At 44.0% G+C, this 15,680-nt stretch overlaps 1 protein-coding gene across 15 annotated transcripts in view; it reads left to right on the top strand.

Annotated features, from left to right (window-relative positions):
- CPLANE1 (ciliogenesis and planar polarity effector 1) overlaps positions 1 to 15,680 on the top strand; it is a 182,774-nt gene that overhangs the window by 135,432 nt on the left and 31,662 nt on the right. For 10 of the 15 annotated variants that reach the window (XR_006290914.1, XM_043546680.1, XM_043546685.1 and 7 more), the window contains 8 exons: positions 2,284 to 2,338; positions 3,678 to 3,782; positions 4,317 to 4,409; positions 5,534 to 5,655; positions 5,921 to 6,116; positions 6,784 to 7,025; positions 13,651 to 13,744; positions 14,710 to 14,871. Coding sequence is in view for 14 of the 15 variants with exons in the window: in XM_043546680.1 (XP_043402615.1) it covers positions 2,284 to 2,338; positions 3,678 to 3,782; positions 4,317 to 4,409; positions 5,534 to 5,655; positions 5,921 to 6,116; positions 6,784 to 7,025; positions 13,651 to 13,744; positions 14,710 to 14,871 (1,069 nt within the window). In the remaining variant the exon portion in view is untranslated. The remainder of the gene's footprint in view (positions 1 to 2,283; positions 2,339 to 3,677; positions 3,783 to 4,316; positions 4,410 to 5,533; positions 5,656 to 5,920; positions 6,117 to 6,783; positions 7,026 to 13,650; positions 13,745 to 14,709; positions 14,872 to 15,680) is intronic. The other 5 variants (XM_043546684.1, XM_043546683.1, XM_043546687.1 and 2 more) reach the window with 3 other exon arrangements.

Raw genomic sequence — 15,680 nt, 5'->3', positions numbered from 1 at the left:
AGGAATGCCCTCCATGTCCCCAACTCAGCCCATGGGCTTCTGCCCCACAGGGAGCACCAGGGCTCAGGGATTCAGCCCCGCAGGGGGGCACTGGGGATTGGGGGTTCAGCCCTGCGCTTCCCAGGAGTCCCGGTTTCAGCCCTGCGGGGCTCACTGGTGGGGATTGGGGCTTCAGCCTCCTGAGGGACACTGGTGGGGATCAGGGCTTCAGCCCTGTGGGGGGGCCACAGACCCCCAGTTGAGAACAACTGGCTTAGAGCACTCCATAGCACAAGTAGGGGAAAGCCAGAGCAAAGAGAATTCTTGTATAGCACTCTGTGGGTGGTCTGGCCTAGCAGTCACAACTGGGCTGGTGCCTACATGTCAGGGACAGTAGTCTGTAAGCCTGGTTCAATAAGCAAGAGTCGGCTGAAGTCGGGCCAGAGTCAGAGACCACAGGTAGTACCTGGCTAGAATAAGGAGGCAGGAATCACGGTCAAAGTCAGGCCAGAGCTGGAGACCAGAGATCAGAGAGAGTACCAGGCTAGAATCAAGAGACAGGAGTCAGGATCAGAGTCAGGCTGGAGTTGGAGACTGGAGATCAGAAGTAGCACCCAGCTGGAGTCAGGAAGCAAGAGTCAGGGTTAGAGTCAGGCTGGGATGAGAGATCAGGAGATGAGGTGAGGTCCAGAATCGCAGCAGGCCCAAAGCCTATGTGGTTGCCCAGACAATTTTTTGAGGCACCCTCCACAGTTCATTAGGATGGTTGGCCCATCAGAGGGCTTCAGTGTACTGTTATGATGGGTCCTTTGGATGGTACTTCCTGTGGCGCCTATTCTCCACAGTGCTTCCTGGGTGTGCTCTGCATGTCCTCCTGGTTATCCTCTGGGAACATTGGCTGTCCAAGCCTCAGCAGACCTGGGTTCTAGTCCATGCATCCTTACCGTGGGGTGGGAAGACTTTGGCTCGGGTGAATGTTAGTAAACAGCAAATTCTTCAGGAATGCTCTGCTCTTGGACCCTACAAGTCCTGCCCTGGGGCCCAGTTGCTTCAGTGTCCGTACCCAAATGCAACTGCCACTCAGGGTGCAGACAGAGAGAGAGGTGGTGTATAGCTCACATGTAAGGCTTAATAGATAAAAGACCAGGAGCATAAATTGTACCTAGATTTGAATTAGTAATCCATGTAGATTTTGGAGCACTCATAAGATGTTGTCTCATTATCTGTTTTGCCTAGAAGCTAAACCACCTGGTATTACTGTTGTTTTAACTGATCACTACATTCATTAATTTAACCGTTGTGACAGGATCGTTACGGTTAAAAGAAATTAGGAAGATGGATTAGGACCAGATTCTGCAAACTTTACTTTCACTGAGTGGCACTTATGCAAATTGTCGTATTGAAATCAATGGGAGTATTTGTGTGAATAAGTGCTATTTAGAGTGAATGAGGGTTGTAGAAAATGGCCCTTGGAGGGTAGTGCTTTGCTTCCATAGACCAAGGTCCAAGTACAATAATAATAAGTGATCAGGCATTGTGCAGACATTTAACAAAAAAGATAGTCCCTGTTTGCAAACTTAAGTATAAGATAAGAGACAACAGATGAGTAGAAACAGACAGAAGGGGCAGTACAAGGAAACAATTAAGCAGTACTGATCAGCATGGTAGGTAGTGGTCTCAGCATACCAGCAGCCTAACCTTGTCAAGTTTGGTCTCTGGATTTTTAATCCTCAGGCCAAGCAGAGGCTGGAAATGCCATTGATGCAAGAATCTGCCTCCATGTAGGAAGGTCAGTCTATGTACCACTTTGACAGAACCCTCAATATTTGGTTGTAAGGATACATTGCAGCTTTGGAGAACTGTTGCATGTATGTGAGGAATGTGTAGCGATTATGTAGCCCTGTCCTTTTGTTTTCAAATGCCTCCTAATGGCATTTAAAATTGATGACTTGCTGATAGGCCTATATGTATATAAAGATCTGTAAAGAACTATATTAAACTCAGATTAGTTCAAATGAAAAAATAATTGCCCAAAGTGACCTCTGTTGTTATGAGGAGCAGCCTAAATATTTCTTCCAAAAATCCCTAAAAGTTTTAAAATATAAATTTAGTTGAGGGAGTTGCATGGCTGCCTCCTGCCACTTTAGTACAGGAATAATACCAGAATTAAAGAAGAAGAGTGGGGAAAGTATGTTTTCTAATGAGTTTTACAATTATTGCTCAAAGGAAGCATAACTTTATTTAAAAGTTGACAGCATCAGGAAATCCTGTAACACTGGTTTGATCACATTTTTCTCATATTAGGATCAGCAAGCAGAATCCAGCCATTATCTTGGAGATGATTTTGTCATTTCACCTGGTATGTACATTCGTGTTTTAAAAAAAAATCATGTCTAAAGTCATGAACTCTATCTTTTTTTTCAAAATGGTTGTCAGATGTCACAGAAAGAACTAACTGGTTAAATTCTGAGTTCCTAGGTTGATATGTTTAACTGTTTGCCGTGCTGAGACATGACAACATCAAGATGCAACATCTCAAATCATGCAGTGTAGAGTAGCGAACACCATCATGGCTTGCAAGATCTCCCCAATAAAATCATGACTATCTCTATTAATGCATGATGAGTTGAAACATAAGTCTAGTCCTCTTTCATGGCACTGGAGTTTTGAAGGGTACTCCCAAAACAACCAAACAAACAATACCTCACAGATTTAGGGTCTGTGGGCTGGATTCTGACCTCGGTTACACATAAATGTGCACTCAGAATAGCTCCACTGAAATGAATGGAGTTACTCCAGGTTTACATGAGAGTAAATGAGATCACTGTATTGTTTATAATTGTATAAATTGTCCCTGTATTGTTTCTGTCCTAGAATACTGCAAAAGAGAGAGAAAAAGAAAAGAATGGAAAATTAGGTGTTCATTGCAGTGATTACACTACCTGTACTTGTTGGGAAAAAACAGTTAGAAAATATATTTTTCAAGGTTTATAACAAATTTCTGTAGTTTAAATAAAATAGATATTACTCCGCTTTTATTTAAATGAAAATTTTGATTACATGGAATATAAGGTGCCTCTGGGAGCAAATTGCCCAGGTTATTCTGAAAATGATCTCTTCTCTAACCTGTCAAAAGTGCACGTGGGGGAAAATGTGGCTGATATCCTTCCTTCCAACTAACTAATTCAATATCAGACTTAGTATTGCTAGGAGCAAAAACAGAGGAAAATCTATTCCCTGACCTTGGGTATTAGAGAAATAGGTGATTGCCTTGTCGAAATACAAGCCAAAAATAAGAAAAATAGAACATACATATATATACACACACACATTTTTTCTTTAAAACATAATGAGACAAGTACAAAATTTTATTATATAAAAAGATATCTCATTTAAAATTTACTAGGCCAAATTCAGGCTTGGTTTAAGTAGGTACAACCACATAGATTTCAGTGGAGTTGGATCCTTTTACATTAGGTCTTAAATTGGGCACATATTTCCACCAATATTTTTATAAAGCGCGCTTACTGAAATAATAGTTGACTTTTTTCTAATTTAAAAACTGTAGAACAGATAAATACAATTACAGCAATTATTTAGTTTGTTTCATTCTGAAATGGCTAGTTTATGGTATATTTTTCTTTAAAAATAATTCTTGTTCTAATAGAGGACAATGATTATGTGTTTCCCCATTTTAGACACAGTGGGAGAGGCTGTTACTACTTCAGCAGGTCTACACTGCATGGCTTCCACAAGGAAAAAACCCGCAGAAACTCAAGATGCAAGCACAAATACAGATCCGGGTAAAATGCCACCTATAATCTGTTTGCGCTATTTGTTTTACACTCTTGCAATCAGTTGTTTTCCAGATCTGCTTTTGTGTATTGCAGTATTTGCTCATTTTTATAATCAAAAAAGCTTAAAAATATTGACTACCTTGTTATATTTTTTGGTATTTTAATCTTTTCTTATTTTAAATAAATAATAAAACAATAGAAATTCCTGTTCCTACAGATATTCAAATAAAAATGCAAAATCTCTTCTTGACATAAAGCGATTGTCAGTTTTTTCCTGAGGACCAGATCCCAAAGTCTTTTCTCTGGAAATACTCCTGTTGATTTCATTTGGCATTTTGTCCACATTATGGCTTAGATTTAGCAGTTTAGAACTAAGATTTAGATCTTAGGCATTAGAATCTGGTTACTTCCTTTTTCTTATATAGTTTCTGTTAATGGATAGTAAGCAAATGTTTTCTGTATGGGTTTCTGCTCTCCCAACTGTAACATTTTTCCTGTTCTAGTAATCCATTTTGATTTTATTTTTTCATACCATTCAAGTTCTCAAGTCATATCAGGATATAGAAACTGGCTCTGAAGACATAGCTTCTGAACTTAGTAAAAACCAACCTATCGCCTCTGTTCCTTCAACAGGTGTGCCTTCTGCCTTTCTTTGTCATTCTGTGGATTGCATGGGTTTTCTGTATACACTTTTGCATTATATGATGTTTTCAGTACCTAGTGGAGAATATCACGAAGAAGACATTAATTTTAGTCCAATTGTTCTTAAAATCTAACTAAATAACAGTGATTCGTGATATGAAAATGTTGATTGTGACTGCATTTCATGACTCTATAGTCCACATTTTTGTTCTCCTGCATTAGCAGATACTTTTGTGGTTTTATGCATATCTGTCATTTCCCAGTCGCTCCATATCTGAGCAGGCTGCCTTACTCAGTTTTTCCACTTACTGGCAGGAACAATTTTTCCCCTGATCTGGCCTTGATTTTTCAAGCAAGATTTTTCTGCGGAATAGAATCTGATTTGTTCTTTATGATAAAAATACTTCTCTTTTGTGAAAATTGGCGCTGCAGAAGAATTTTTTTTTGTTTGGTTTTTGCCAAATATAAGACCTTGAAAATGAGGATTGTAATGGAAATATCCTTTTAGCCACAAAGCTGTGCTACATCTTCCATTAGAATTTACAGATAACAAAAGGATTATTGCTATAATTTTATTAATCTAGCCTAGACCCATAGAAATTAGAGGTGGAAAAGATCCATTAAATCACCTAGGTACTTCCCCCTTCCAGCGCATGATTGTTCCCCACAAGTGCTTAATTTTGACAGTGCCACTTTTCTCACGAAACCATTCCACCATCTAATAATTTAATGCATTACGAAGATGTGTGCCACAGTTTTTGCTAACAGTGTGTTCTTGTGAGTTTTAGAGCAAGTATCAGGTTTGGGCTTTTTAACTATTTAATTGAAGAACTGTTTCTGGAAACTAATAGAAATTCACAGTTTCTTTGATATTACTGATTTTTAAATTTTTGTTGATTATCACCAAAATGAAAAATAATGTTGTAATAATCCGTTTTATTGTGAATAATTATTAAACAACAATATAGCATAGCATGTCACTTTATTCTGGTCAAAGGATAACAGAAGCTTTCCTTGATTCTGAGTTAGTGGAATCTGTTTCCAAATTGTTTTTCTAATATGCCAGGGATATTTACTGTATGTTGTATTCCTAACCATTATTTCCTTTCTCATAGAACATCTGGCTTCAAGAGTTCCTCAGATGTTGCCACCAGACATGTACTTAAACTTCAGGTTCCACACAGAAGTAGGGGAGAGACTTTTACCATCCTCTGGGTCTGATACTGCACCTGATTTGGTTAGTACTCAGAAATATTTTCTGATAATACAGTTATAACATGCTGTATGTAACCAGTTGTGTTAGTTTGGGTTTGTCTGATCAGCATGAGTTGATTGCATGAAACTTTATAGAAAAATGACTGTTATCTAGTCTTTGAAATAAACAATTATCTATTTCAACTCAAAAACCAAAGACAATGGATTAGAAAAGAGGACAGTTAGCCATAGTACTACCCAAAATACATATTGTATAATTCCTTTAAATTTTTTCTGCTGTGGTTCAGATTGGACACACATATATCAATGTGATTGACATTGAAGACAATGATCTCTTGAAGGATTTGCCTACTATAGCTGAGTGTACAGAAGAGATGGTTACCACACAACAGGAGAACTTTGAAGTTCCATCTTCTGCAAAGCTGCATCACATGGCAGCTTCTGTTACCAATGCAATTCCACCTAATAAATTTCAGAGAAAAGGTAACAATCACTTATTTACTCTTCTATTTTTATTTTTTTTGTTGAAAATAATTGCTCACAAAAATCCTTCATTGTAGCACTTATAACATTATAGCGTTGTTGCACTTCCACACAAGAGACCTTCTCTCCTTCCCCCACCTTAGAGGCCATCCCTCCTAAGAAATTCTGCAGAATTCCCCTGTGCTTTCTCTTTCTCTTCGAGGTCATGTCTCTTCCTCAGAGATTCTATGATTCTTCACCATTCTCCATAATGCCATCCTCCTGCAGCAGAGCCACACTGCCATGATATTCAATACTGTAGAGGGGAAGGTGGCGTCTATCAGAAGGTTCATGCAGTTACAACCTGCATTATGTTTTGGCAGAATTACCACCGCTTTGCCAGGGAGATGGGGACACTGTGCATCTCCCAGCCCTCCCTTCTAACACAGATCACCAGATCTTCTGCAGCTCCTGGGATGCAGGAAGTGGTGACTGATCCCATTCTCCAAGTAGGATGGGGGAGATTTATTCACAGAAGGACCAATTACACTATGACTCCTATAGGGATGGACCCTGCATTCTTCCAATCCACACCAAAAACATCAACATAACTGATAAACATGTACCCGTTATTGAAATATTTACAGTTCACTGTATTGTGTGTGTTCTTTTTTATTATTATTTTGAGATGACCATCAAAATGATCTGTTCCCAGTGCAAGAAAGGGATATAAAATCACTTGCTGGTAGACACAATCTAACCTGGAACCTATTGCATGAGGATGTCAGGATCATTCACTCTACAGGACTATCACCCAAAATAATTAGCAAAGAACACTTTTGTAAAAAGCTGCAGGAAATGGATATACAATTGCAGGCACTACAAAACATAGCAGACAATATGGAGAAGGATTTCAGCAATACTAAATTGGTATGTTCAGACTGCTTTGTATTTTTTTCCTTCTTTCAATTAAAATTAGAATTTACATTTTGGAATGATTTTTTTGTATACTTTAAGAAAGAGAGAATAATGGACTGTCCGTTCACCCTTAGTGCTGGATCTCTTGGTTTCCATTGTTACTGTCAGAGGGCCAAATCTTCAGTTGATATAAATTGTCCGAGCTCTGTTCAGCTAAGGAGCTGGCCCAGCATGTTTAGGTACCCTAGAATTCTGTGGATTTTAAAGGCCAATTTCTACAGGCGGGGAAGGAGACCTCTTTTTGGCAAGTTTTAGAAAATTCTTGGCAATTATAACTGCAGTTTTAGTTACAGATTAACTGAGTGACTGGATTTCTGGAAACCATTCACTATGACATTTATTGAGTGTGTGTTTATTTTTATAAATAAAAATGTTTTATCAAGGGTACCTTAGATGCCCATTTTTATCATTTTTATAAATCTAAATATATAAATAAAATAAATACCATTTGATTATATAGTATATTTGGATTGCAGTATATAAATTCTAGGAAATGCAATTTCCTATATGCCATGACAAAACATGAGAACTGAGAAACCAGCAACAGAGTTTTGCCTCTTTATGGTACATCTAGTTTAATTTTCTTATGAATTTTCCATCTAAAATGTGCCAAAGTTTAATCATCCTAAAAATGTGGAGAATAATATACTCTTGTAAAATGTTGCTTTGAGAACATCTGATGAATACTACTGAGTATTATTTATTATTTCAGTCAATTTAAAAGTATAATTGCAGTTTACTACCAAATGGAAGTAACTTTATTAACCTGAGCCAATGAATTGTCCTTTCAGATGGCCAGATCCCCAACTGGAGTTTAATCAGCATAACTTTACTTACTTCAACAGAGTTATGCTGATTTACATCAACTGAGAATCTGACCCAGCATGTAGTCTGGAATCACGTCAAGTGATGTTTCACAGCCATCTACTTTGTACGTTATCATGCAAGCTGTTAGCACATCCAAAAAGATAATGAGGCAGTAAAGCATAAAATAGCTGGGGTAGCAGAAGAAGTTGAAAGCATTTAAAAAATATTTTTCAGGGACAGTGACAAACAATGGATCAAATTTTAGCTTTATCAATTTTGGTTTGGTTTGCACAGGTAAATTTCACGCCTTTTGGAAACTCATGTGTTGCTAGAATTTTGAAATATCTGACCTAGACCATTTACATGGAGAGTTAGTGTGTAGCAAGTCAGGGTGTGAAACTGTAGTGCACCTTGGTACTTATTTTAAATTAACCATATGAGAATAGTTCAGCAGCATAAAAATATGTATAAAAACTACCATATTATAAGGGTGTACTCCTGAAAACACGACGGCTTGTCTATGCAGAGTGTTAATTGAGCAGCAAGCCAGGATATGAATCTGCTGCACACTAGCTTGTAGTGTATTAGCTGGTCGTTTGGACTTGGCTATCACACTCTTAAAAAAAAATTCTGTAGTGTTCTTTTATGTCCTGCTGTTTGAAATGGGTGTATGTCAAAGTGCACTGCTGAACATCTAGTGTATGATAGCAGGGTGCACTATAGTTCTTCAATTCTATTCTAGGTGTGGCACACCCACGTGAACAGTTTGTTGGAGACTTTTGCCTTAGCTGTATCTGTAGGGTCGGCTGCGGCACCTCCTTTTTTTCTCCATCTGAGAGGCCTTCCGCGAGACCTCTCCGAGCTGCCAGTCTTCTACCAGGACCTCCTCTGGAGCTTTTTTCGGCGACCAGGTCCTTTGTTGCCACCGAGGGAGTGGACCTCCTCGCAGAGCCCCTGCTACACAACCTCAATCTCCGTGTGCAGGTGGCGGAGTCTCCCGCGGTGTGTCGGAGGTTGGTCCTGGCAGAAACCACCAGAGTCGGAGACCTCCTGGACTACAACAGGGGGGATTGGGTGGAGCTCCGCGCACTCGGACGACGCATGGGGCTTTCCACCATTCCGACCCCTAGGCGCATGCTCCAGGAGGTGAAGGCCGCCTTGTCACCTGATTCTCTCGCTTTCCTGCGGCGAGCCCTGTGAGAGGGCGCTCCCCGCCCACCTCTCACCCCTGGCCCTCCGGACATTTTTCTCGGGCCCCCGCTCCGCGGGCCCCCCCGCTCCTACACTCCGAGCTGGCTGCACACCCTGCAGCTGGTCCGGTTTCGAACCGCGCCCAGAAACCATCTATACATGCTCGTGCTCCATACGTTACATTTCCTCACCCTCGTGTCCCGCCCTGACACCAAATGGCGGGACTATCTTCCACCTAAAGAGGGTGAGGAGCCCCGGTGGGCCAGCCTTTATTCCACCTTGGTCCCACGGCCTGCCGGGGACGTTAGTTGGCGGCTCCTTCATGGAGCCGTGAGCACGGGCATGCACCTGGCGCGGTTCACTGCTACACCTGAGGCCTGCCCCTTTTGCAGCATGAGGGAGAACCTGGCGCACGCCTATCTCGAATGCACCAGGTTACAGCCCCTATTCCAGCTCCTCCAGAACCTCTTGTTGAGGTTCTGGCTGCACTTTTCCCCACACTTGTTCCTTTTCGCACACCCTATCCATGGCCCCACGAAGTCGCGAGACCTCCTCGTCAGCCTCCTCCTGGCTCTGGCCAAAGTCTCCATCTACAATACCAGGAGGAGGATGTTGGACGAGGGGGTGCTCTGCGACTGCGGGGCCTATTTCTGTTCCTCCCTAGTTTCACGCATCCGGGCAGAGTTCCACTGGGCAGCGTCCGCTGGCTCCCTCGACAGCTTTGAGGAGCAGTGGGCGCTGTCCGGGGTTCTCTGCTCGGTATCCTTATTTTGAACCTTTGACCCTCACTCCCGTCCCTGTTTTTCATTAGTTGTCCCCCGTAATCAGCTGGTTCCTGGGTCCAGTGGTCCCTCCCGTTAGGCTGGGGGAGAGGCCTTTAGCAATGGGTGGGCACCCACTTTCCCGGGATTTTCCAATACGACCCCCTTGAGTGCCACGCTCATGCATCAGTGTATCGGGCGCCGCTGACCCTACGCACTCTCTGTTCCGTCTTACTGCCTGTGACAGTTGGTTGGAGTGCCTTGTCTTGCATCGCAAGAGTATTAGCGGCTCTTTCACCCCATTGTTGTGTCTCCTTTGTAGTTAGTTGTTAGGTACTTAGTTTGGCTATTAAGTTAAGTGTTAGCTAATAGTTTCAGTAGAGTCTTGGCTGGGACTTTGCTGTGGAACAGGGCAGGCCCTGTTCCACAGGCTTTAAGCCATGTTCATCGTGTACCCAGCCAATGCCCATTAGTGACCCCCACGATAGCTGTTTAAATGTCTGGGGGAATCCCACAGAAAAGGCAAGTGCAGGATCTTCAAAAACTTTCGCCCTTGAACTCAAAAGGAGCGGGATATCCACTTGAAGGCCCTCCTCATGGAGACTCTGCTTCATCCGGCCTTGGAGCACTCCCAATCGGACTCCACACCTACTACTTCGGCATCGGCGCACAGTGCACCGCCGGCACTGGAACCTGCCTGGCACCATTCCCCCTCGCTGGCGCTCAAGAAGCGGCTGAAGCCCAAGGGCCTGTGAGCACTGTAGAACAAGGGGGCTTTGGGCAAAGGACCTGGGAGCTGCAGGGGATCCCGGCTGCTCGTAGGGCCACCTGTGCCTGAGGTGCCCCCGCCAGCCAAGGAACAAGTAGGCCATCCAGCACTGCAGATGCCAAGCCAGGCGATGAACTCAGTTAAGGCCCGGACCTCCCTCTAAAGCAACGGAGCGTCCCTGGACCGCAGGTGTCAATCCCTGTCATCGTGGCCTAGGACCCTGGCACTGCAGCCTCAGTCACTGGTTAGAAGACCCAGGTCCCTAACACCAAGGTCGCCACCTACAAGGCATGGGACACCCGAGTCACAATGCCAATCCCCTTACCCATGGTACTGCCAGGCCTCCCACCGGAGATTGCCATGGCGCAGATCCCCATTGCCTAGGCCGTCCCCCTGGCATTGATCCCCCATGGTGCGGGATCGTTCCTGGTCGTGGCACTGGTCTCCGACTCACCGGTACCGCTCTTTGGGCAGGCACCATTTCTTGCCCTTTCCTTACTGGTTGCTGACGAGGGTCAGCCGACAGACTCAGGTATCTATGGCTCTGCTCTGGTCGCCGGAAGGGCAGTGATCCGAGTCGGAGGGAGAGTTCAACCCATCACCTAGGAGACAGGCACAGCTCTGGCAGCAGCAGCAGGGGCAGTGGCCCGCAGTGGCAGTACTGGAGTCCCTGGAATGTACCTGTCATGCCGATCCTGTACTTCCACCATTCCTCTCAGGCCGCATCGGACAAACTGCCTCTGGACCAGCCAGGACGAGTATCAGAGCATGGTGCCGAGTCTGTCGCGGGAGTGTCGCAATGGGCCCCAATGCTCAAGGAGCCGTCCCCAGGCAGGCAAGAGGAAGCTGCTCCACCCCCTGCAGTACAGTCCTCTTTGTTGTCTCAGGGCGAGGCAGCGGCAAGTCCCTCACAAGCAAGCAGCCCCCCCGATGACTTCAAAGAGTACAGGGCCCTGCTCAAAAGGGTCGCTGCTAACCTGAACTAGGAGGTCGAGGAGCTAGCTGAGGAATCCAGTGACCTCTTCAGTGTCATACCTTCCTCCACCCTAGCCTGGGTTGTAATGCCCATTCTCCCAGGGGTCCTGAAAATTGCCTCTTCCATTCTGTCTACCTCCAAAAAAGCAGAAAATAAATATTATAGCCCGGCAAAGGGATTTGAATATCTGTATACCCACCCTCCAGCAGGGTCCCTGGTAGTATCTGCTGTCAAGAAAAGGCCAGTGGCACACCCAAAAATAAAGATGCCAAGAGTTGGACTTGTTTGGTAGGAAAATTTATTCAACAGCCAGCCTGCAATTTTGGGTGTCTAACCATCAGGCCCTGGTAGGCAGGTACAACTTCAACTGGTGGGACTCCATCAGCAAGTTCAAGGAGGGCTTTCCACAGGACCAAGCCCAGGAGTTTGCCACCTTGGTGGAAGAGGGCAAAGTGGTGGTGAGAGGCACTCTCCAGATGGCCTGGGATGTTACGAACTCAGTGGCCAGGGTGGTCACCTCTGTGAAGGTCATGAGGTGCAGCTCCTGGTTACAGTCCTCCAGGCTATCCCAGGAGATGCAGGCTAGCCTTCAGGACCTCCCATTTGAGGGAGCAGGGCTCTTCTCGGAGCTGACAGACACACAGCTCCAGAGCCTTAAAGACTCCCACACCCTCAAGTCCTTGGCCTGCACACCACTCAACAGGCAAGAAAGCCATTCTGGCCTCTGCCTCCATCAAGGTCGTGGGGTGCTATATTCCCTCTAAGCTGCGCAACAGCCTATGAAGCGCCACGCAGGCGCTCAGGGCTGCCGCAGGGAGAGATTCCTCTCTCCCAGCCCTAGCACGGACCTGCTGCAACCGTGGGAAAGGCGCCTCTCTTGCGGTCCTGGCCCCAACCTAGCCCTGACCCGGATCTACCAGGGCTGAAGGAGAGGCGCCCCTCCCCGACAGCCCAGGTGCTGCTGCATGGAGAGAGAGCTGGGGGGGCGGGTTTCTCTCTCCCCATCACAGCCCCAGGAAGCATGCACCCCAAACCCTTCATCCCCACCCCCGCAGCCGGAGCCCTCACCCACCACACATCCCAACCCTCTGCCCCAGCCCTGAGTCCCCTTCCACACTCCGAACCCCTTGGCCCCACCCTCGCCACATGAATTTTGTTATGTGCACTAATATGGAGGTGATGTGTCCCTGTCCTCTGCCCCTGGGGCTGCGCTGGCCGCTTCCTGGAGCAGCGTGGGGCCGGGGCAGGCAGGGAGCCTCACTCTGCTGCTGGAGATCGCAGTCGACTGGTTGGTGAGCACTGCTCTAGACTGTGAACTCTGAGCCCACCTGCAAGGATACTACTTGTGAGTCACCTAGAATGGAATCAACATGAGCAAGCACTCGAAGAAGAAAAAAGGCTACCTACGTTGTGTAGCTATTATTCTTCGAGATGTGTTGCTCATGTCCATTCCATAACCACCCTCCTGCCCTCTGTCGGAATTGCCGGCAAGAAGGAACTGAGAAGACGTAGGATCAGTGGCGCTTGATATACCGACGCATGACTGCAGCACTCAAGGGGGCACTGCAGCCGACCCTATGAATATTGCTAAGAGAAAAGTCCCCAACAACTGTGCACGTGGGCACGCATGCACCTACCTAGAATAGAATGGACATGAGCAGCACATCTCGAAGAACAACAGTTACAGAAGGTAGGTAACCATTTTTTTCACACCCTGACTTGCTACACACTAAGTCTCCATGTAGACAAGCCCTTAGGCATATGAGTAGCATGAGCTTAATGGGACTACTCATGTGAATAGTATTGTAAACGTTAGCAGGGTATGTTTTTTAAAGATTTAGCTGTTTACGTGAACCAATTGAACAAGACTCAATTAGGGCTGCTTTGGCTCCTGTCTCAACCAAATTATTTATTTAGTTGAAAATGTTTTGAATAAGAATATATTTATTAAAATGTTAAATAGATATTTCTGTTTAAAACAATCCTTTCATGAATATTTGATATATAATTGTTTCAGTTAAACAAAACATTAATCAAAAATACTTTTATCAAGTATGTGAGTTCTTTTCTTAGATAGTAAAAACAATAGAAGATTTAGGAATGGCTGCCAGTCCAAACTTGGGTGCAGATTCCTTGTTCTCTGAAGGTGGTGGAGTTATTGATGAAGGTATGTGTCCTGCTAAATGAGGAGTGTTGGGCCCTGTGCTGAATCATGGAATTTTGCAAATTTATTACCACTTAAAGTAATGTTACCTCAATTACAAAATTGGGAAAAGATCAGATTACCAATCAAGAAGAGGTAACATGAAAGGTAGAAAATTAGAGTACTGATATAAAGGGAATTTACTCAACCACATTGGACTAGAAATTATTGATATACTTTTAATTGTTTCTACGACTAAGATGCAGGACCTGATCTTGGGTTTTAGAAATAATGGTTTTTATTGCAGTTATTTTGTAAAATCAAATGCCGTGCTTGCATTGGCTTCCACACTAATTTTGTAAAACATGATAATTTGCCCTCTGAATGTTTTCCCCATGTTGTAATAAAATTACATTATTCATGCCATTTTGGTAGCTAAAAGGATATAATATTACCCTTTAGCCTGATTTAATAAAAGGTCACATCAATTAAATTGGTTTCTTAGTGGTGAGGTATTGATTATGTAATTGATTATTTTTGTCCAGAAAATGGATTGAAAATACGTATATGGGTAGCTCTGCTGAACTGTATTGATTAATTGAGGCCAAGAGGGAACATCATATAATTTCATATCAAATATACGGCCAGATCATGGCTACATTCTGTATTGATACACAAAATTAAGGGATGAGCCGCAATTAAGTCCTCCACATGGGCAGGCTACCATGTACCTGGCAATTCCAGGAGCCACAACGACTCCTGGAGCTCAGACTGGGGCAGTATGCCTCCATACTTCGACTGGTTAACTTTCAGCAGCACAGTGATCTGAATACATTGGGTTTGGGGTTTTTTTTGGTTAGAAGGGTATATTAATCAATCTATAACACAAATTCATAAATATATTACTATTTCACTGCATTTTCTGTTTTTGTTTGGATTTTTTTATTTTGTTTTACTTACTGTGTCTATTAATTCTTCCATTGCATCAGCACATTATGTGAGCTCTGTGGACTTTGAAGATCTTACGGATGAAGAAGAGGAGGGTTCAAGACCTGAACATTCTGTAACCAGTTATACAGCCTTGCAAGCTCACTCTCTTTCCCCTGCAAATTCATCTGCTAAACTTCTGGGTCGTATAAAGTCGTCATCCGGTATCATTCTTTAATTTACCTTTTTTCCCCTTTATTTGTTTAAAAGCAAGTTGACGCATTTCTTTGTGTTGCTGAAATCTTTCTTTGTCTGGCTAGGCTGGAAGGAGGAGAGGAGACACTGGATGTGGTTTAGTTAGGCTGCAAATTTTATTCCTAAATGTCTGGGAGTACCCAGCAGATAAAAATGTACAATGCAGGTAATTCCATAATCATTTACATATACCCAAGGAGGCTGCTAGGACCTTCCCCTCCCCACCTCGACTGAGGGTCAATGGAGCTAAAGGGGGGAGGGGTTGACTCCCTGCCATACCCAGTCATAGGAGTCCCGACCCCACAGCAGCGTGCCCTCCCACAGTTTCTCCTCTTTCAGTGAATACCTCCTTTAAATCTTTTCCCAATCCATTTTATCTGATCACTGTATCTGTTCCCTATGGAGTACCTGCACTTACATAATGAGTTGTGACTTCATAGCCTAATCCCCTCCTTTCATTCTTCCCTTCTCCCCCAAAACTCCAGTCCACTGTGGGAAATGCAAAAAATCCCCACCAATCTGGCAGTGAGGAAAAACTCCTTCCCAGACCCCTAAAAGGAGCAGCTAGCATAATGCCCAAAGTGGATCATAACGAAAACCTGGTATTTCAACTACTTACATTGCTGAAAAGGTGGGTGGTGCTCTGCCTGACAGGCAAAAAGAGGCCTTTCACTGCCCAGATATGAGCATAAATAGTTCCCCGCTCTTCCAGTCACCTCGGGGAGGGGGTGTCACAGACTCATAGGTTGTGCCCATGCTTGGTCCCGTGCGATCTGTG

Source organism: Chelonia mydas, chromosome 5, assembly GCF_015237465.2.
Source record: "Chelonia mydas isolate rCheMyd1 chromosome 5, rCheMyd1.pri.v2, whole genome shotgun sequence".
In the NCBI taxonomy this organism is placed as follows: Eukaryota; Metazoa; Chordata; order Testudines; family Cheloniidae; genus Chelonia; species Chelonia mydas.
Note: the sequence above shows the minus strand (reverse complement) of the source record. Positions and strands in the feature narration are given on the sequence as shown.